The 22,271-nt window shown below is 38.6% G+C and overlaps 1 protein-coding gene across 2 annotated transcripts in view; it reads right to left on the bottom strand.

The window, feature by feature from the left end:
• Positions 1 to 22,271, bottom strand: part of KCNN2 (potassium calcium-activated channel subfamily N member 2) — a 109,035-nt gene that overhangs the window by 1,430 nt on the left and 85,334 nt on the right. For both annotated transcript variants that reach the window (XM_077816347.1, XM_077816348.1), the window contains exons 6-8: positions 9,408 to 9,518; positions 6,729 to 6,856; positions 1,086 to 1,155 (exon numbers count right to left, since the gene is read on the bottom strand). In XM_077816347.1, coding sequence (XP_077672473.1) covers positions 1,086 to 1,155; positions 6,729 to 6,856; positions 9,408 to 9,518 — 309 coding nt within the window. The remainder of the gene's footprint in view (positions 1 to 1,085; positions 1,156 to 6,728; positions 6,857 to 9,407; positions 9,519 to 22,271) is intronic.

Here is a 22,271-nt window from a genome sequence, read left to right as displayed (position 1 = left end):
AGGTGCAAGGCAGTGACGAATCAGCCCAACATCCATATTCTTTTTTCACTGCATGGTGTTTCAAGGGTGTTGGCATGATTCTTGAGGGCAAGCTACTATATATGTGTCTCATGGACAGATCTGTTGTCTTTATTAGTTGACATAAATAGGAAGTGCTTGAAGTGCATCCACAGTAGTTAGCTGGGTACCCTTTTATTTTTAGTTTAGGCAAGCTGGGGAATTTTGCCCGAGTGGGATGCATACTGAAGGATTCAGGCTGTTCATAAAGGCAAGCACTGAACAAATGTGGATTCAAAGAATCTGGGACAGATGTCGGAGATATTTATTTAAAATATATACACTCTCGCTTAGTGACATATGAAGTTCAGATTGAGCAGCTGCTATATAAACATATGTGGATGTGAAACCTTGTACATTTTGGGCCTCAATCCTATAAATCTGATTATTATTCTCTACAGAAAACACATGATATAATAATACTTTGCACTTGAATGACACCTTTCATCTGAAGATCTCAAAGGGTTTTAAGAAGTTTAATTAATCAAGCTTCATAACACACTAGCAAAGTAGGTAAGTATTATCCCTATTTTACAGATATGGACCAGAAACACAGATGTAATGTAATTTGCCCAAGGTCACAGTAGCAGTGCTGGACATGAACCCAGAACTCCTGCGTTCCAGTCCCCCACAGTAACCAGTAGGCTATGCTCCCTCTCACATAATATGTAAATATAGGGAAGAATTTACTCTTTCACATATATAGCATGATACAAACATGGCCCATTCCTGAAAGAGGCTAAACATCGGATCAGGCTCCTTGTTATATGCATTATACAAGGACTTTGCCTTTTTTCTGAAGTATCAAGTATTTGCCATTTCAGACAGAATGATACTGGCTTTAACATAATTTACCACAGAAGACAAGACAATTGGCCTATTTTCCTATAATGACTGACTAAGGAAGAGTGTGTATGTGTACCTGTGAACTACAGTGAAGAGATGAGCTTTTTATTCTGAACTATTCCTTTTGAGAAGATAAATGTTACTTTACAAAAGAACAAATGAAATGTTAATTGCCTACTAACCTTTGCCAGGTCCACCAAAGTGTTTGCTTGATCGTTCAGTTTCCTTTGCTCCATTTTTACACTTCGTAATCTAAAAAGGTGGAATCTGAGGTCAGATACGTTTTTTTTCCATATTAGGTCTTCTAAATAGCATGCATATAACTTACAAGAACAAATAACTGCATGGACAATGCCTTGAGTACTTTGTATAAAGTCAGATCTGGTTATGTGTCTGGTACAATGAGAAGCATGCTTCCTCAACACCGCAAAAAAGAAAGAGCAAGAAAATGTGATGTCCTCAAGACTATTATTTATCATGGTTAAAGTTGAATTCAAAAAGGGAGGTAAAGATTTACTCATACTGTATGAAAGAAAGCCAAAACATTCCTTAAAGCCTCAGTATCATGACAAGTAGATATAGGAAGAGAAACAAAACAAGTCAGATTTCATCAATAATGTTACAACAGTCAAGAATCTTCCTATACCTACATGACTAGATACAGGTATTAGCCCTGTTCAGTCTGAAATGGATTGGGTTAGAAGGTGTTTGAACCTGATGAAAATACAGTGATAAGTGAGTTTCTTTTTAATTTTAAACAAACTTTTATCTGACCAGCAGCTAAATAACCAGAATACTTGTCACTATATTAATTTTATTGTCCTACTGAATTTAACTTTCAACTTACCTCTAAATACCATTAAATTTCAAAATATATATCAAACATGTTTTTCAGAATTCTGCTGTTAGTATGTCAGCATGCAAATGCACTGCTTAAACTACAGCATTGTAAAAACTCCTGTATTTTTTCCTCTGGATGCTTGAGTAATTGCATTAAGTTAATTACAGTTATGCACATACAATGAGAGAGGGAATGCAAGCTTTAAGTTTCTCACACTGTACTAGGAAAAAAAATCTGTATGCTTTGTTAAAAGGCCTGTATTTCCAACAAGGCCTATACAAATGGACACTTTTAATCAACTATTTTGTGAACTCAAAACCAGTGAGAAGGAAAAAAACCCTCATTCATTTGATAACGTTAATGATATTACCAAGCTTTACTGCAAATGGTAAACTGATCAAACACACCAACTGATAAATGTTTTTTGTGTGTGACAGAATGGGTCATTTTATAATCTTTTACTCAAAATACAAGATTAGTTTTGTATCACAAATATAAATTTCAGTGTATAAAAGAGTTAAAACACCTCTAACTTCTGATTTCTCGCATAAAAGAAGTTAGGGGCCTGACTCTTCTCACTTATACTGGTTTTACCCTGGTTTAATGCCACTGACTTCAATGCTCCTGGGTTACACCAGCATAAGTGAAAGGAGAATTAGGCCTAAAGCCAGGACAATTTCAGTTTTACAGGTAGAGAATCAAAACTCTAAGGGCAAAATTCTACCGTCAGTGAGATTTTTGTAATTAATTCCGTTGTTGAGCAGATCTCTCCATATGATCAAGGCTACAAAACTTTTCCACATCCTTCCCTGTCACGAACTCAGGTTTCCAGATCAAGCTATGGGAGTGGTTTGCAGATGTACTCATCCGCAATAGCTTTATGAGAGTTTAACCATTTAAGTGTGAATTGTTTGCTAAGGTTTTTCATTTTAGCTGACAAGCAGAAACTGGACTCCTAACCACATCAAGAGGCCTAATGCATATTCTTAAAAACCACTATTTTCAAAAGAAGTCACACCACATGATACAAATGGAGAAATATCATGCACTGTAACTAGCATGCTAGACATGTATGCATAATTAGGGAATAGATTCCTGTTCAGTGGCAGTTCTTATTTTTTGGAAATTTCAACAGAATGAACTCAGGAAAGTGACTCCAGTTGCCATTAAAATACTATGAAACATATAGGAGCTGGAAGGTTTATTCTGTGTCTCAAGTAGGAATTTTTATGTAACCAAAATACTTCAGGAATTTTCCAAAATCCACAAGAAGCTATCAAATGAAGTTTGTATTTGGATCTTTACATTAAGCAATTCATTTGTAGAAACATATTGACTTCCAACTTCATGCTTAAAAGAAAGCTGTAAAGAGTAAAATATCCCACTGAAGGTGTGTAATAATTTCTGTTGCTGAGGTAGGAGCAGCAGTGTGCTGCTGACATTCAGTCAGTCTGCTGGCTAGCTTCCCTTTTTTGGGCAAACCCAAAGCTTCATCACCTGATGGAGCTTCATCTTCTGAAACATTGTTGGTGCACAGAGCTGTAGCTAAGCACTTCTGGAATATGGAAAACTCCTGAAGAACATGAGTTAAACATTACAGCCCAGAACAGACTCACTGAAGATGCTTATCTCTGAAAAGTATGTACAGATTTGACTGTAGAATTATACCCTTAGTATTTTGTTGTGAATTTATTCAAACCATTGAAAAGATACATATACATTTTATTTTCTAGCTTCTGAAGACACTATATATTGTGTACAACCCAATTGCCAATTCTTTACACTTCAGCACACTGGACTAATCTTTGCGCTGACTTAAAGCCCATGTAATTCCATGGATAATGGAACAGCAGAAATACCAGCTGACAAAATTTGGCCCGGGGCTGCAAAGGTACAGCTATTACATAAAGATCATTCTTTAGCTGCAACAGCCAGATTAAAAGGAAGTTAGCAGATTTTATTTTTTTCTTAAAATATGGATATTCTAATTCCTTCCTTATGAACTTCACTTATCACAGCAAAGATCATGATTTTGGATCACATTTTCACAGCAGCAATCAGACCATTAAATTCACAAATAAAGAATCCATTTGTTGCATGCAGACAGTGGTAAATTCTGCAAATTTGAAAGGAACAGCCCATACAACTTACTTCCGAGCTCTATTTTCATTTTGTTGAAATAAAAAGACAAAACAAAAGAAAACAATCTGTAAAATATACGAGAACAAACCAACACAGGGGGTGGTGTTCATAGGTATACAGTCGGTTCAATTCAGCAGGTCCCATGGTTTCACCATTGGCTTCTATGGATCAGCAACAGCCATGGGTTAAGCCTGATTTGTTTGCACAATAATGATGGGATTTGCAATAATGTTACACATCATTAAGCCTTCCATTTCTTTCCCATTTTCCTTTATGCCAGCCTGTGACCCATGGATCTTCCTTATCCGTATAGAATATACCATTTATTAATTATGTCTAGTGGTTCCTGTGATTCTCCCCACACCCCATTTAATTTACATGAGGAAAAAGGATTATGAGTTGCTGAAGGCAGATGTACTGAAGGCAGAATAATTTCATGGATTCTGTAGTTTTTAGGGGTCAGAAAGGATCATTTATTCTGACCTCTTGTATGACACAGGCCATAGACCTTCAACCATGATTCCTGAAACCAGTCCAATAATTTGTGGTAGAACAAGAGAATAATGTGTTTTAAAAAATTAAAAACTAACCTAGAATAAAGATGGATAAGGGACATATTGCTAGGAATCAAAAGAGAAGTAAACCAAAACCAAAAAATTTCATTGTGCCCAGGTAATCTAACTAAAAGAAAAAAAAAAAAGGCAGAATTCTGGAGCTATACTCCTAACAGGTTATCATTGTATGCACAGAAGAGGCCCTCCAATCTTTTGCTAAAATACAATATATTATGCAAAGTATCCTTCTGAATCAGAAGCAAAGTGCTGCAGGGCAAAGGGAAACTCATTAGCATGAGCTCTCAGAGTCCTGGACTGGCATAACTAGAAAAAATGACCACTGCAACCCAACTGAACTGACTGCTGAATAGTTAAGGCAGATGCAGAACAAATATCTGCACCCTTGTGCACCTCTTTTGGGGTCTGAATGGTGTGTAAGACTGCAGATTGAGCCAGACAGACTTTTTATTTTAAATTCATTTTTGCATACACACATACAAAATACATGGCAAGGTTAAAACGAAGGAATATCTTATGTGGACAAAGGACAGATGTAAAATGTGCGTGCACACCGTGCGGCCCCACCATCCATCCCTGGTGCACAGGATGACAAAGCTGAGTAAATACATTTCAGAACCCAATCTTAACCTACCAAATCCTAATCTTTTGTGGGCTTTTTACATAAAAGTATTTCTATTATAAGTGTTTACAACAGTTGTACATTAAAATTTGCAACTTTGCTAAAGTGAACCAACATGCAGTGTTTGTACAGTACTTAAACACCTTCAGTGCACTGCACAAACATTAACTAATCTGAAGTGAAGCAAATATTATCCCCAATTTATAGATGAGAAAATTAATGGCCAGATTGTGCTCCCAGTCCCTATATCCACACAGGAAGGGAAATCTCCTCCTGCAGACCTTCCACCTCCTGAGCAGTGAGAGTGAATATATGTGAGCCAGCCAACACCATCCCTTCCTGTGGCTTGGACCACATGTAGGCAGAGGTTGGGGGGCTTGGGGTGGGGGAGTGGGTATGGGATGTGCACAAGCCCACATCAACCTGCATTTAGAATTTATTTAAAAAACCAGTACAACCAGAGGCTGAGCTAACTTTTCCTCACTAAGTTATGGAAGCTCAACTCATGGCAGGTACCAAAGGCTTCAATGAGCTGGGTTGCCATGCAGCTGGAAGGGTCAGCAGGAGGTCCCAGAGCAGGTGTGAAGGTGCCAGACGTCCTAGCAACCCCCTGGGATCTGCATTTTCATTCCATGTAGCTCAGGAAACTATCTGCTAACATGCTCTATCTGTGGGTTGGAGGAACGCTAGTCCTCATGCACTGCATGTCTTTACTTTGAAGCCCAAAAGTTACTCATGTGAGGAGTCTTGGTCCATCCTCCTGGCTGTGGATCTGCTTTATGACAAACACTTACTGTGAATTTTAGGCCAAATTTAGAACGTAGCAGAGTTTCAGGGGCTGTATTATGATGATTCAGCTTACTACTACGACTGGGCCCAACAGAGAATCTTGTCCAGTCTCTGTCTTTATCACTCCTGATTCTCAGACTGATTTTATCCCCTGATGGGGATCAGGGCAGGCTAGGGGCTGATCTAACTTATGCTGGTAAAAACTCCAAAGGGGCAATCTAGGGATTGCCAGAATACAGCATGCTCTGGCCATGCTACTTCCCTGCCCAGATGCCAGGGGGTAGTGTAGGAGTCAGCTATGCCAACTACACCCACTGAGGACTCTCCCATACCAAGGAAATCCCCAGCTGAGACCAGGCAATTACATTTTTGTTCCCTTTGAGCTGTTGGAGCAGCTCTAAGGGCCAGAGAATCTGGTCTATTATCTTTTCATTAAATATTAGTTGTAGTAATAGCCTCTATTTTAAAGTGATTAGATTATTCTGACATGAAAGGATTAAAATATTTGCTTTAAATGAAACTGACATACTTGTTTCATTTCTGTTTTCTTCAGTGATAAAAGGAGTCAACTGCTTTTAAGCCAATTCATACAATAGTAACAACAAACTCCTGGTAATAACATAACATTAAAATCTTCATGCTAATTTATGAAGCATGATAGAGAATTCCAGGAAAATGTTTACAAAAATTCAGATCATAGCTATGCACTCCTGGCCCAGCTTCTTTTGTGAATAAACGCTACTCTAAAATCTTATTTTGCTTTATTCTACGAGAAAGAGAAAATTCAGAACCCAGAGCAAAGTTCCGGGGTGAGGATAGATAAGTCTGGACAGAAAAACCAAACCAAAATAGTACTTACTGATGAATAGCTTGCAAGAATTTGCGTTGATGTTTCCTTACTTTTGCATGGTCTATCTTTTTAACCAGCTTTGTATTTTTATAAATTAACCATGTTTCCCTGAGTACATTGGCAGCTGCATTTTTCACCTGTTTAATAAAAGAAAACACCAGACTCACAAAAATAGCATTAATGTCTCTTTGAATTTTCTCTGGTGTACACCATCTTTCAGAAGCACTCATGGTCCTAGATATCTGTGGGGTAGGGGTGCTGTATGAAGCTACAGCAGTGATGCAGGAAATGTGATGACATGACCAGAGACAATGAGGCCTGTCTAATAAATTTATGCTTCTTCTAAAAGTGATATTTGTAACAGCTTCCTCTGTGGCTGAGAATCACATCTGTTTCTGATAGGAACTTGACCCATTTGGTGTTCTCAGTATGTGTAAATTATATGAAACAGACATTAAAACGTTACATGTCCAGTATTTAACTGGACAGATTGTACAGGACCAAAAATAGATTTCCCTATTACAAGTTTGTCTCTTCTGCTCACTTCCTTCTTGTAGGATTTCTCCCTCTCACTTCTAATAGTGATTTAACAGTCTTTTCCTCTGTGATAAATTCAAGAGATGCTCAAATAAGTGTTTCTGTTTTTCTTTGTTCTGGTTTTCCCATTTTTGTCCCTCCACTTTCTCTGAGATAAGCATATTGTCAAAACCTTACAGCTATGTTTACGGTATATGATTCATGTCTGCTTTGTATTTTTCTAAAATGAGGGTCTCTATAAAATGATATTCACAATATAAAATGTAAGGAGACCTACAGTTCTCCTATGCCCTCTGATGTCCCCAGTGTGGCACTCACAATACTTATACAAATACTGACAAAGCATTTCAATGTATTGATGACTAATGTTAATTGATAGGATACTTCCTAAGGTAAATATAGAGAATTCTATTGTAGCTCTTATCTCTCTCCTTATCCCTCTCTACCTATGTTTCTATCATATCCACCATTGCCGTAGTCAAGCTAAATTATAGTATACACAAGGTAACAATGCAGATCCTGCAACTAGCAGGAGCGCTCAGAGACAACGGTCCCAATCATGTATCACTGTAGTCACTGGGAGCTTTGCCACTTATGTCAATGGAAGCAGAATCAGGCTCAGGACCTCACTCAAGGACTGAAGTCCTTGCTCTCCCCTTAGCTTTGGACCCCATCAGTTTGTGATTTATGGCAAAATCCACCTCTTGTGTTTTGTGATCTAACAAATATTCAGAAACACGAAGGTTGTTTGCTTTCCTTTGTATTATCTGAGTAGCTGAGGTTACTGCACAAGTATGCTCTGAGGCTAATTTAAATATTACACTGAGCTGATGTTTAGATTTATTTGGAGGAATAGATAGCTAGAGAAGGCAGATAGTCTGGGATTAAAGAGAGGTGACTGAAATGCTAAATTCACAAGAGCTAGCAAATTTGCATGAATCCATTTTACTGCCTAGATTTTCATTTGTTGTTAAAGATATTAAAGAGACAAGGCAGATGAGGTAATATCTTTTATTGGACCAACTTCTGTTGGTGAAAGCTTGTCTCTCTCCCCAACAGAAGTTGGTCCAATAAAAGATATTGACCTCACCCACCTTGTTCCACATTGGGAGGGGGGGAGGAGAGAGGGAGAGTTTTATCTTCCTGTTACTCACATTCATGGTTGGCATGGTTCAGTTTCTTAATACCTATGTGACTATCACCACCTTCTTCCTAATCTGCCAGGTTGTTTTTCCTGCTTTTGGGTCTGACTGAGCAGACTTGTCTCACATAAATAATCCCCCTGAAATGAATGAGACTGATCAAATGAGAAAGGTAAACTCCATTATTTGTTCCCTTTGCATAAACATATTCTTCCTGGATTGTAAATCTTCACTGTCTTCTTAGCTGTGATGCTTATATTTTCTTGACATGGTTATTTTTAAAATCAATTAATTAAAAACATTTTCTTATTGAATTTTAGCTTCCATCTGTGAAATATCTTTAATGGGTGTATGAGATTGCTACATTATTGCAAGTGGCTGATTGAATAACCCCATGTGTTCAGTAAATGAAGCAATAGCAAAGACTTGACCAAAAAGTCATTTGTGAATATTTTTAATTCTGTTTTTCAAGATGTTCTCACACGTAAGGAAGCATCTCTCGTTCTTTTACAAAAGAACAGTTTTTCTACTTGTGTATGTTTGGATTTCAGGATTTCGATCTATATCACTTTTTTAATTCATATAATCTAATAGAACTACAAGAATTACCTATATGCTGTAGTTTTTTCCTGTCATATGCTGCACAAAACTCAGTCTAGTTTAATACATAATAAAGTTGTCTTTCAGAATAATATTCTGCTCTTTGCTGGTTACCTCAGTTACCTTTCAGCTTTGGTCTAGTTTCAATACGTCCCGCTGTAAAAGAATCTTCAAATCTATTGCCATTGCACCAAATCCTCATTAGGAGTGAGAACCTGCAACTTCCGTTGAAGTCAATGGAAGTTCAGGTGCTCAGTACTCCCCAAAAGGCACCCAGCACCTTGCAGAAGAAGGCCCAAAGAGAAGTAGAAGAAAGAAGATTATATTTTTTCCCCAACGCGTCTCAGAAATACATTAAACAACATTCCCTTTTCAGTGGGGAATATAAAGATCTGCAGGTATAACTTACTCTTTTAGTTAGCTGGGTATCCATCATGAAATTATGCACATGTTTTTCAGCTTTGGTAAGTTCTAACTTCCTTGCAACCACAGCTACCACCAGCGCAGTGCACCCTGCACCCTGAAAACAACAATAAAACAAACCCCAAGGAGTTACTACTGTGTGTTTCAAAAGCATTTTTTTAAGAAGTTTCTCCTTCACTGAAGAAATATGAAAGGCATCAGATGAATCACCATTCTTGATAAATGTGATGAATATAGTACAGCTATTTTAGTTCATGGTTATATAAAGAGTCTGTTACCATAGACTGGTAAACTGTCAAGGCATCATCAATTGTTTACTGAAGAGCATCACTTTAAAGTCATGCTTTTTCCATCTAGGAGTTGAAAAAAGAAACGGATTTTAGAACAAATTCAGTTTCTAATGTCTGAACAAGGGCAGCCAGATACAACGTTTAAAATTTAGAATACATCTGTAAATGAATCCAGAAAGGCCCGTTCATAGTCATGGTATCTGCAATTGCTAAAAGGAAGTAAGACTGGATTAGTATCTAGCACAATAAAACTAGAAGCTGTTTGAAGGCTTTCTTTAAAGTCTAAAGATAAAGTTACCTTAAATCTTGTTTTTAGTCACTTATATATACTTTCATGTAGAGCTGGTCAAAATTTGTTGTGCAAAACCTTTTTTTTTTTTTTTTTTTAACTAATACAGATTTGTATTGACTAAAACAGTTTGCGAACTCTGGTTGAATTCACGGAGTTGTTTTGGCTGAACAATAGAAATAAAAAATTAAGAAAAATCTAACTTTAGTTTCAACATTTTCAAACTAAACTTTCAATTTTTTAAATCTGAAATGCCCTGTGATTTTATAGGCAGGGAAAAAAAGATTTTAAAAAACCCTGCAAATGAAATAAAACATTTTGGATTCCGAAACAAAAAAACGTTATTTGAACAGCTCTATTTCCATGTTCTCTTCTGACAAACAGAAGTGATCTTTTTCTACAAATTATGCCCAGTCCACTTTACTACTTTGAACAACACACATGTCTTGCAGAAATAGCTCTGTAACTTGGCTGGAGGTTGTTTTGTGCCAAGTGTATGTATGTTTGTAACTATAAATACTGTTCCAAGTACAGCCTGGAATAAGCAGATGCAAATCCCATGGAAGAGAAATATAGTGGAGTAGATTATGAGCCAAGAGAGTAGAAGCAGGTTATAATAGGTAAAACAACTAAGAGGAGGTTGTAATATAAAGCAGTCCCCAACTACAAATTAATCCACCAATTCCCAAATCAGCTCTTTTGTAATATACCTGCCAACTTCTACAGACAGCCTCTCTAGCCCCAGTATTTTTCTGACACACACACACAGAGTTTCACTTTGTCTAGACTGGGGATTTGCCCTGTTTACAGCCGTCAATGAAGCTGTATCAGTGCAACTCCTAGTGCAGAGAGGCAAAGTCTCTCTTTGCACCTTGAAGTTTACCCCTGGTTTCACTCCTATGCTTGCCTCCACTTTTCCTCATTCTAAATTCTTCTGTTTCCCTCACTCTCTCATCCTTCCCTCCAAAACAATCAATTCTGCTACCCTCAATAAATATGGAAATTTCCCTAATTAATTTGCTCTAAGTTCTCCTCAATTAATGTATTTGCCCCTATACAAAGATCCCACAGACTCCCTCATTAACATAGACTCCTCAGTGAATTCATCTGCCTCCTTCTCCCCATATACTGAGACACACCAAGTACATTCATTTGTGCCCTCAGCCATTTCATTTGTCCTGGATCCCTCCCAAGCACAGACCAGTCCAGTGAAACTCATCTGCTCACCACCAACACATGCAGCCCTAATCTCTCCCCATTAGTTCTGCCCTATCTGAACCTCCACACCAATTTCACCCCACAAATAAGTCTCTTCCCAGATGTTGCTGGTGCTGCTCCCTGTTCTGATTCTCTCTTTAAGCTTCTTCTTCTTCAGAGGCTCTGCTCCCTCACTCCTATTCTAGTGCTGGAGGAAATGAAGGAAAGGGAAGCTGGAGTCTCTCACGCCCTCAAGGCATGGGGGAGCCAGGAGGAAGTGTCTTCACTTCTTCCAAATCCCAGCCCTGGCAAGGGAGCATTGCTGAGAGCTGCAGAGAAGGCTCTATTTATACCAGTGCTAGGGGTGTGTGTAGTTTATACACTCCACATACCACCAGAAGTGTAGACATAGCTTTATACTCTGCACACATTTTCTGACCAATCTCCCCCTAGCATGTAAATTAATCAACCCTTAGCCTCACCTTTGAATCTGGGTGAAGTCACACAGGGGGAGGGCAGTGGGAGTGCACAGGGAGTCAGTGCAGAATCTGAGCAAGGACTTTTAACCAGCAATGGAAATCAACTGCTCTGAGGATCACCATGTTCTCTTAAAATTATAGCCCTGAAATCTAAACTGTCAAATGTATCACAAAGAGGCCACAATGAAAATCACTAGAAAGTCAGTAGTGGTGAACTCTGTGCCTCAGCTCAGGAATGCTATTATTTAATCCCAATAATCCCTCTGTACTATCTTTCATCATCGTTTCTCAAAACACTTCCCAAATATTAATAACTTGAAGTCTGAGACCATCCCTCTGAAGCAGTAATGTGCAAAGAATAGTTCACCTGCCACTGGCATGATGGAATGAAGCAGCTGTTTAAATGGCAAATCACAGGGTAGAATCAAAAAGCAAAAAAGAATACTGTATCCAATTGAAATTAAGGGAATTCAGGTAAAAAAAAAATGCAATTACCTGAATTGGAATTATTATCATGTGCCTGTAGCAGCTCCAAACTGCCACCAGCATGCTAGGGAAATGCCTTCTAATGGCCTGCGGGACGGAATGCTCTCTCTTGAATCATCAGAACTGCTTCATGAAGCATCAAGGTGTTTGTTGGAGGGCTCTCCTGTAAATACTAATTTAGACTGCTCTGTTGGGCTAGTGAAATATGACAGAATCACATCATGATGGTATGCGTGAAAATGCACACTTTTTACCTTTGTTCAAAAGAGGAAAGGTAGAATATTACTTGTGGATTTCTTCTTTGCACTACCATGGAAGAAAACAAATGATGTTTATTCTTTTAATAATAAATAGTTGACAGAGATAGCACATTAATTTAAATTGGGATTTTAACGTTTTATCGTTATTATAAATACATTGAATTATTATCATACTTTGCACTTCCAGAGGGCCTTCCACTTGAACTGAGATGTGGTATTCCCATTTTAAAGATCAGGAAACAGAGGCATAGATAATCTATACTGTTATGTTAAATGATGGCATAATGTTGCATAATCATACCCTCCCCCATTTTTTCCATAATTAACAATGGACAAAAAAATCCAACAATATTTTCTGTTGGAATTATATCTGCTGGATAAAAGCACAATTCCCAGTCGCAAGAAAGTCTTATTTTAAGATGACAAACTGAAAAACTGAAAAATGTATTTCAATTATTGTACTTTGAACATTATGCAAAACTAAGGCAACAATAAACTAAATTACTGCTTCAAGCTCCTGCTCTCTCTTCAGGGGAATCTTATTTCATCAGAAACAAAACAAATGGGGGAAGTGCACACAGCTTTTGGAATTTCAAAGCAGTAATAAACTCTATCTGGAGTTTACACCGTTTGGTTCGGCTCATTCCTGCCTGTTAGACTATACTTTATTTTAAATTGCATATTTTGTGTTGGTAAACATCAAGTTTTTAAGAACACTTGGGAATTCCAGTTATTATTCACAGACCAAGTTGAAAGGACTAATACAGAACAAAACCAGTATACTGTTAGTACAGTTAAAAGGTAACTTTCGGATGTACTCTTGAATGCTATCATGGTCTTCAGCCATCTTGATCTATCTTTAGAACAGAATCTGCCAACCAGGTTTTTATTTTTTACAAGAATTAGAGAGCAGCAAGGCCTGCTAATTAATTTCCAAGACTTTGTAGAACATCTAAACATGATGACTTGTAGCCATTTCAGAAAAGGAGGAATTTATCACACAGAGAACAGAATAAATTCAGAATTTACTAACCCATTCTAGCTATCCAGGGGTGAAAGTAAAATGGAGCTCTTACTGGTAGGGGGCCACTCTGGCCTCCCCCCCCCCCCAGAAGGGGCAGAGCCTCCGGCAGAAGGGGTGGCGCTGGGGGTCAGCGCCCCCCAGCCAGTCCATCTGCGCTCCCTGATCCGCACCGCCCAGGGCTCCAGTGGCGATTTAAAGGGCCCAGGGCTTTAATGTCACTGCCCCTTTTGCACCCCCCATCGGCACCCCTGCCAGGTCATCGCTGCCCCTTTTGCGCCCCCGCCCCATTGGCAGCCCTGCTGGTAGGAATGTGGCAGGGCCGCCGATGGGGGGCGCAAAAGGAACAGCGATGCGGCCGCACTTTAAAGTCAGTGGTACGGGCTGGTCCTGGTGGCCACTTTGTACCGGTATGCTGTACCGGTTCGGACTGCCTTACTTTCACCCCTGTAGCTATCCTGAGCTCATAAACTAACTGTGCCAATTTTTCAAGACAGCCTATAATTGTGTATATAGTTTTACAGTGTGCATAACCCTTCCTTTGTCCAGTGCAAATAGAATTCACATACTCATCTCATGTAGAAATATACCTGATTTGCATATGTAAATAAGCATTAAATAATTGCAAAATCATAGGCACAAATTTAGAGACAGCCTTTTAAAATGTGGCTTTTGTGCTAATTTTTATAACTGACATTCCATTAAAACTCTTTTTAATGAGCTCTCCTGCATTATTTTTCTAACAGCACCACAAATTCTTAAAACACTATATTTAATACGGTGCTGGTATTCTGGGTGATGGTATATTTTAAATGAAAGCATGTTTTAAGTAAAGTAGATTGAAGTATTTTAAACAATAACGTATATAATAAAATAATTTTGTATCCATTACATAGAATTTAATTATGTGATTTTATTCAGTCTTCCCAGTACAGTTCACAAACACCTTAAGTAAAGGTCCACCTGCCTTAGGAAATTGTTTTTTCTCAGCCTCTTGCCAAGTGGTTGCTTAATACAGGTTTCCCTGTAAATTATTTCCATTTTATTTCATAATAAATGTTCACAAAATAGAATAGAATAAATTATGAGCAGATATGCAGTTAAATATTTTCACATAAGTGTTCTAGGAACTCAGAAGTTGCAGGGCAAAATTGTACGCAACACATCTATTTTATTTAATGAAAGTGGATAGCTGTTGGTAAAAGCAGAATTAGGAGCATGATATTTGTTTTTCAGGAGCACTGTAAATTATGCATTAGAGGGGTTTCCAGCAAACTAGACAGTAAAATGATGACCTGCCTAGATTCTTCTATTCTCCAAAAGTGTCAACAGATCTGTTTGGCCTATCTACTGACACAAGTGCAGATTTCACCCCATTTCATTGAAGTCAATGGTAAATCTCCCATTGACTTTAATGGGACCAGGAGTTTTCCGAGGTTCTGGTCAATACCTATTTTTCATGGTCAGAAACTGGGAGAGTTTGAATTTTATAGTAAATGTACACTATAGCCAGCGTGATGTATAACAACATGCTTACATCATTAAGTGAACTCTATGAATACCAAGGTATGACAAATTCTCAGACCTTCACTCATGCAGAGTGACAAATGTTGGAATGGATCTGACTGTATGATAGCTCTCACATCTGCAGGCATCATTTCTCAAAAGTCTATGATGTCAGTGGAGCACACATTAGAGAGTGGCTAATTTCTGAAGCAAAAGCCTGACAATCATTCACAAGCGGACATTTTCCCTTGACCATTGATCTACATTTTACCTGTACTGTAGGATGATGTTTCAGTAATATTTGCAAAACAAAAAAGATCATTCCTCATATCTTCATTATAGACCCGGTCCTCCCTAATAGAACAAACATGAATGAGCTTCAAGATCATACAATTTCTAGTTCAAATGTTGGTCTATGCTATGTCTTGCAAAATCAATTACCAGGAATCTTGCTTAATGCCACAAATCTAAAATAAGACCCATTGTTAGAAGACATATGTGTATGTATCTGACCCATTTTTGGGTTTAGGTATTTGTTAAAAATATTGAGAGCCTAATTCTCTACTCATTTACACCAATGTGAATCATAAATTGCTATCCTGAAGCAAATGGACTTGCAACAGTGAAAAATGGGCATGAGTGAGAGAAGAATCATACCTGATTACCTGGGTATAAGTTTCTGGCACCAGTCTGGAACTTTAAAGGCCTACAGCCTCCCAATCCAGCAAAGAGAGGTAAAATAACAACAACATTTTTTTTGAGATAACAGTAAAAGTGAAGCATTGAAATCTTCCCCACCAAAAAAAAAAAAAAAAAAAGAAAAAAAAAAGGTTGTACTGGCTGTCATCTTCAATTTGGACCTCTCTCTAGGTGCTCACATCCAGGCTACCTCTAGATCTTGCAGAGTCTTTCTGGATAACATCTCTAAGATACAGTCTTTCCTATCCATCCACAGAACTAAAACTCTTATCCAGGCTCTCATCATCTCATGTCTCTACTACTGCAACATCCTCTTTGCTGGTCTTGACAAATTTAATTTTGCCCCACTCATGTCTATTGAGAATGCTGCTGCAAAGATCATTTTCCTAGCTCATCGCTTTGGCCATGTTGCCCCTCTCTTTGTATCCCTCCACTGCCTCCCTCATTGCTACTGCATTAAACAAAAGCTGCTTGTCTTCACATTTCAAGGTCTTTTACCATCCATCCCCACCACACCTATTTTCTCTCACTATCAAGACACTGACTCCTGCTTCTGACTGGTCCATGAAACCAGCATCCATCCCCCGCCTGTTAAATTTTCAAACAAGCATCTACATGCTTTCTGTCATGCTGCCCTTCATACTCAGAGGATCTCCGTGTAAATATATGCAAAGCTACCTCATTATCCTACTTCAATTCCCTCCTTAAAACCTTCCTCTGTAGTGATACCTACAAAAAACCACACCTGACAATGGTTAGGCTGCCCGTGTTCCGAGACCATTGCCTAACACACTGACCAGTCGTCTCCGTTTTTCCTTGTACTCCCCCATTTGTCTGTCTCATCCACCTTATCTATGGTCTGATACTTAAATTGTAAGCTCTTTTGGGACAAGGACTGCCTTGTTGTACAGCACCTAGCATAATGGGGTCCTGGTCCATGACCAGGGCACTTACGTGCTACATTAATACTACTAATAATAAACAGCTCCCCAGTGGAGCACAAGAAGCAAAACAGCAGCTCTAGTGGGGAAAGGCAAATGTCACCCAGAGGAACCAAGGCAACAACAGTAATAGCTAAAGACAGGCTTGAGATGTAAAGTCTGGATCAGCTTCCAAGCTTTCTTCAAATACAGAGGTGTTCAGATTCATGTTTTCAGCTTAGGCACAACACAAAGAAAGGCCAGAACTGCAGTGTTTTGATCTGGACATTTACAAAGCGAGCACAGAGGGTTTGGAGCTAGGGTTCTAGTGTGGGCTCAGTTTTAGTGATAGCCAAAGAATGGTGCTGGCATCTCTTAAATAAAAAATTTGAAAAAAAATCTAAGATGATAAAATGCCCAGGAAGGCAGCACTGAAGACAGTGTTTAGTCAGAGCTTTAGAATCTTGCACTTGGACTTGAAGAAATTCTAGATTTCACTGAATGAATTCCTATGGCATTTCTTTTTGATTCTGCCTTTGGCAGGGTGTCAGAATTGCATTTAAATGTTGGTAATGAACCAAGCAATTGCTTAGTCTAGGCCTACCACCTATTGTTTACATCTATCCATGCTTGTGGTGGGGGCTATGGGGAATGGAAGCAACTTTATGCTCAGTGGCTCAGCTGGAAATCTCTTGGCAGCTTTGGTCTAGCTGGACTGGGAGTGAAGCGTGTTCTTTAGTGCTGTAGTTGTCACAAAAATGTCCTGCTATACTTGCCTGGTGCTGAGAGAAGGTAGCTGCCACATTTTCTTGCTCATTTCCCTTGGGATCCACTGAGGCAGAGAGAAGGTCCGCTTTGCAGACATATGTCTCTGGTGGGAAATTTAGCTCTGCACCAGAAAAGGCACAACATTCCTCCTGCTGCTCTGCATAAAATGAAAAGCCTGTAAGAATTTAAACAGATACTCTGTTCAGTTGGCTCTCTAGTAGGTGGGCTTAATGGACCGGCCAGAGAAAAAAAAGTCCTTCTTGAAGCAACAGTGTTCTCCAGACAAGCAATGTAAGAGTGTTGAAAGAGGAATCCACCCATGAAATGGACACAAAGCTAAGGAAATGAGAGTCATACAGCAAGCTCATACACCTGAGTTTTTGCATTTATCAGAGTTGCCTACAGGGAGTGAGGAGTAACCCTCCTGTGCTGAACAGTGCAGGAGACGTAACAGCACAATTACTGTATTATTGTATCCTCCAATCCAAAACTGTTACCTAAAATTGTTTTGCATTATGGCCCTTCTATGTGTTCAATAGCTGTGCCTAGCTAGTAACTGGCTTCAGTGGCATTTCTGCCTGTTTGAATTTGATCCATTGTATTTGAAACATTTAAGTTTCTTCTACTCATAGTGTAGCACTTGAGCACATTTCCTTGCTTCTCATCAGTCTTTCAGGTTTGTCAGCAATATTAGAGAAAATACAAATTGTGTGAAATTCTAAAAATGACACAAAATAACGTAAATTTAATACCCAAAGACACTCCAGGACCCCAGGAATTATCTGATAAGTACAGAATAGATCCAGTTTTAAAAATAGATCCAAGAGACAAGAGAAAGAGAGAGCCAGATTCACTTTCTGATAGTACTGACTCTTGCAGCAGAAAGTCTATTAGGTGAGAAAGGGGATTAACGTTTTGCAAGACACGTGCACTCTACCCTGTACCAGAGAACCTGCAAAGGGTGGGTGGTACTGACTGAGAGATGCATTGATTCAATGCAGCCCAGTGGTGGGGCTCCTATGGAGCCTCTGAAGGGTTCTGCAGCTTTAATGTCCACTGCAGAGAGTGGTGGTGGAAAAACTGCCTTTCCTCCTTGGAGAGTGAAAACTTATTTCTGCCTGCGTGCAAAAATCTTTGCTGGAACAAGGAGGTGCAATTGTCTTCTCCGGACCAGAAGGGGTGTATCTAGCTCACCCCTTGCAAAAATGGAAATGTTAGTTTTGTTCATTCAAGACAGTACCCGTTCTTACTGATGGTGATCTGCAAGTATCTGACAGTCACATGACCTGCTGAGTTTAAATATATTGTTTTCAATACAAGCAGGCACAGCTAAATATTCAGACTGGTACCTAGCCACATACACATGTAGATTACAAAGCATTGCAAGTTGTGTACTATTGGGAAATAAAAGTTATATTTTTTTCAACTCACAAAACAACAGTTTTCCCATAGTATTGCTACAAACTATTCTTCATTCCAGTCAATAACTTCAGGCCTTTTAACTTGCTGAAATTTGATTTAGACTCCTAATGGCTTCAGCCAGCGAGTTGAGCATCATTAACTTCCTTCCCCATATTATGCGTCTGCGTGATACTAGTGTATTTGGAGCATACTGGGTTAGAAGAAAGACATCACTGGAGGAAACACAAGTTGTTCTGAACTGTGAGGTCATTATTGATATTTATTATTAAATTGTCAGAACCTATCTTGTTAAATTCTTAGCACATCCATCTTAGTAGTGTATATAAAATGCCACTAATGTGCATGAAAGACATTTTCCCTTACTCACAGGAAAATGAAGCTGTTAGAACTTTGTTTCCATGACCTTCTATGTGTACGATCATATCTATTTACAAAATGATAAAAAAGATTCCCACTAACACTTACAACTGAAATGAAAGAAAGCCTTGGGTAAATCTTTAATTGACAATGCCATCTATTTTCATCTGGTTGATATTACACAAAAATTGACTCCTTTCAGTTCAGTCAAACTTCTGCCTCTGGACTGGGCATTAGTTTTAATGATACATTCCTTGAATATGGCTCAAGGCACTATGTTTTTGTATTCAGAAGTTACAAAATTAAACTGCGTAAAGATCAGTTTTTCTAAAATTCAAATACAAGTTTTTAACTACTATGATTTAGGGTAATTCATGACTTCAGTGAACATTATGCATAAACGTCAGTTCACAGCAAACTGATATTTATTTTCTCTTTTTTGTTTTGGATTCTTAACAGAAGATTTGTTCCCAACGTTAACACTGCAGCTAGATTCTCCTCCTTTTCCTTCATTACCTATATACTCTCATATATTAAATGCCACAAACTACATTAATGGGATGGTACTGTTGAGATTTTGCTACACACACAGAAAACCATAACATTCAAAGTTATTGTTTCAATACTAATTGTATGTAGTATTTTCTGTTACTGTATATAACTATAGTATATTTTTCTGCTTTACTACATAACTGCAGTGCATGCCATAATGAGGGAACTTCAGTTAATGGGAGCAGGATTGGGCCCATAGATGTTTGCATTTATTTTCCTTTAAAGAAAAAGCAAGTAAGGCCAAGAATCTTAGAACTGTAGGGACCCTCGATAAGTCATCTAGACCTGCCTCTGGCATCAAGGCAGGACTACGTATTATCTAGAAAAGGAGTACCTGTGGCACCTTAGAGACTAACAAATGTATTTGAGTATAAGCTTCTGTGAGCTTTTCTTTTTGCGAATGTAGACTAACACGGCTGCTACTCTGAAACCTGTATTATCTAGACCATCCTTGAGAGGTGGTTTGTCTTACCTGTTAACAACCTGTAACGATGGAGATTCCACAACCTTTCTAGGGAATCTGTTCCAGTGCTTAAGTACCCTGATAGTTAGGAAGTTTTTCCTAATGTCTAATCTAAATCTCCCTTACTGCAATTTAAACTCAATACTTCTTGTCCAGTCGTCAGTGGAAATGGAGAACAATTTAACAACCTGTTAAATACTTGAAGAGTGTTATGTCCCACTTCAGTCTTCTTTTCTCCAGACTAAAAACATACCTTTTTTTCCTCACCGGTCATGTTTTGTAGTCGTATCATCGTTTTTGTTGTTGTCCTCTGGACTTTCTCCAATTTGTCCACTTCATTCCTAAATCATAGTGATTAAAATTGGCCACTGCAATTCAGTGGTCTTATTAATGCTGAGTAAAGCAGAAGAATTACTTCTTGTGTCTTGCTTACAACACTTCTGCTGATACATCCCAGAATGAAGTTTCCATTTTTTTAAACAGTATTACACTATTGACTCATATTTAGTTTGTGATCCACTATAACCTGCAGATCCTTTTCTGCAGTACTCTTTCCTGGTAGTCAATTTTCATTTTGTATTTGTACAATTGATTATTCCTTCCAAAGCATAGTACTTTGCATTTGTCCTTACTAAACTTCATCCTGTTTATTTCAGACCATTTCTCCAATTTGTCAAGATCATTTTGAATTCTATTCCTGTCCACCAAAGCACTTGCAACCCCTCCCGGTTTGGTATTGTCTGCAAACTTTATAAGTAGGGGTCTACGAAATTTACAGCTGTAAAAATTGTGTCTCAGACCATGAAATCTGATCTCCTCCATGAAATCTGGTCTCTGGATGCCCAGCTCTGAAGGCAGAGTGGAAAGCAGTGGCTGCTGGCTGGGTGCCCAGCTCTGAAGGCATCGTATTGTGGAATAAATGCATCTTAACAGTTTGCAAAAGTGTGATAATGACCTTAACATATACATGTCTCTTTTCCTGGTTAGTTCTCTCAAAATAGATCACATTAAATAAATACACCAAAAACAAATTTACTTTCAACCCAAAGGGAAATGTTTCTGGAGAGTTAGGAGCACCTGAAAACAGTAGCTTCAAATAAGAGTTCCTCTTTAACTATAACAGAAACTGCACACTGTCTAATTAACATTGAGAAGACCTGTTATAAAGAGATATGTGGGGGCAAATTCTTTCAACCTATGCAAATGCTGAGTATGTTTAAATTGTGCAGGAGAGTCCCACAGAGCTTGGGAGGATGGAATTATTTCCCCCACAGGGCTGAGGAACATCTATGTTGCATCTCCATCCCAGCTTCCGTAGCTCATGGTCCTTAGTGGTACGTAGAGGCCACTGCCCTTCACAGTCACATATCCCAGCTCTTCCCTAGTCTGTCCCAAACCCTCTGTTCAGAAACATGGTTTAGCCTGTGCAAAGCCTTCTCCTTCCCATATAGCAGAAACACTGCAGTCCTGGTGCCTTTTAGGTCCTAAGCACATATGTTAGAGGAGGTAAGGTTTGCCCCTTTTAAAGCAAATACAGACTTTAATTTTCAAAATGATATGTCCTTTAGTTCCTCTGCATCCCTGATTTACACCTGGACTTTGAGAGTTGAACTTCAGCAGGACAGGCCTGAATACTTGTTCCTTACTAGAGATTTTTAATTGGCTCATAAAACTGGTGAAAGCTAGTACGTTAGCATCAGCTTGCCACAACTATCTTCATTGTGACTATTCCTGATAACTGGTCACCTTTGTGAGGAAGGGGTTCATGATCCAGCCCTTAGAATGTGCTATCTAAAGATTTTCTGAAAGAAATTGCTAACTCCCCTCCCCCACCCACTTCTACTGTGCAGTTTAAGAATACCTTCTACATTCACTTACTTCATCGTTAAGCTTAATGAGCTCTCCAGTGCAGGCATTTACTTTAATAATAATAATGGTATTCAAGTTGTGCAATGAATCTTACTGCAGATGATAAAAAATAGAAGTTTCAGCAATACAGGACACAGCGCTGGAAGGGAACTCCTGTGTCACTGAGTTCAGGCCCTTGCTATTGCAGGCCACCCTGTTTCATAACTGACAACTTAGCCACCTCAAAGAGTCCGTAAGATAATTATTTGGTTAAAAGCAACCCTCAATCAAGC

The sequence above is a fragment of the Eretmochelys imbricata genome, chromosome 5, assembly GCF_965152235.1.
Source record: "Eretmochelys imbricata isolate rEreImb1 chromosome 5, rEreImb1.hap1, whole genome shotgun sequence".
NCBI lineage: Eukaryota > Metazoa > Chordata > Testudines > Cheloniidae > Eretmochelys > Eretmochelys imbricata.
Note: the sequence above shows the minus strand (reverse complement) of the source record. Positions and strands in the feature narration are given on the sequence as shown.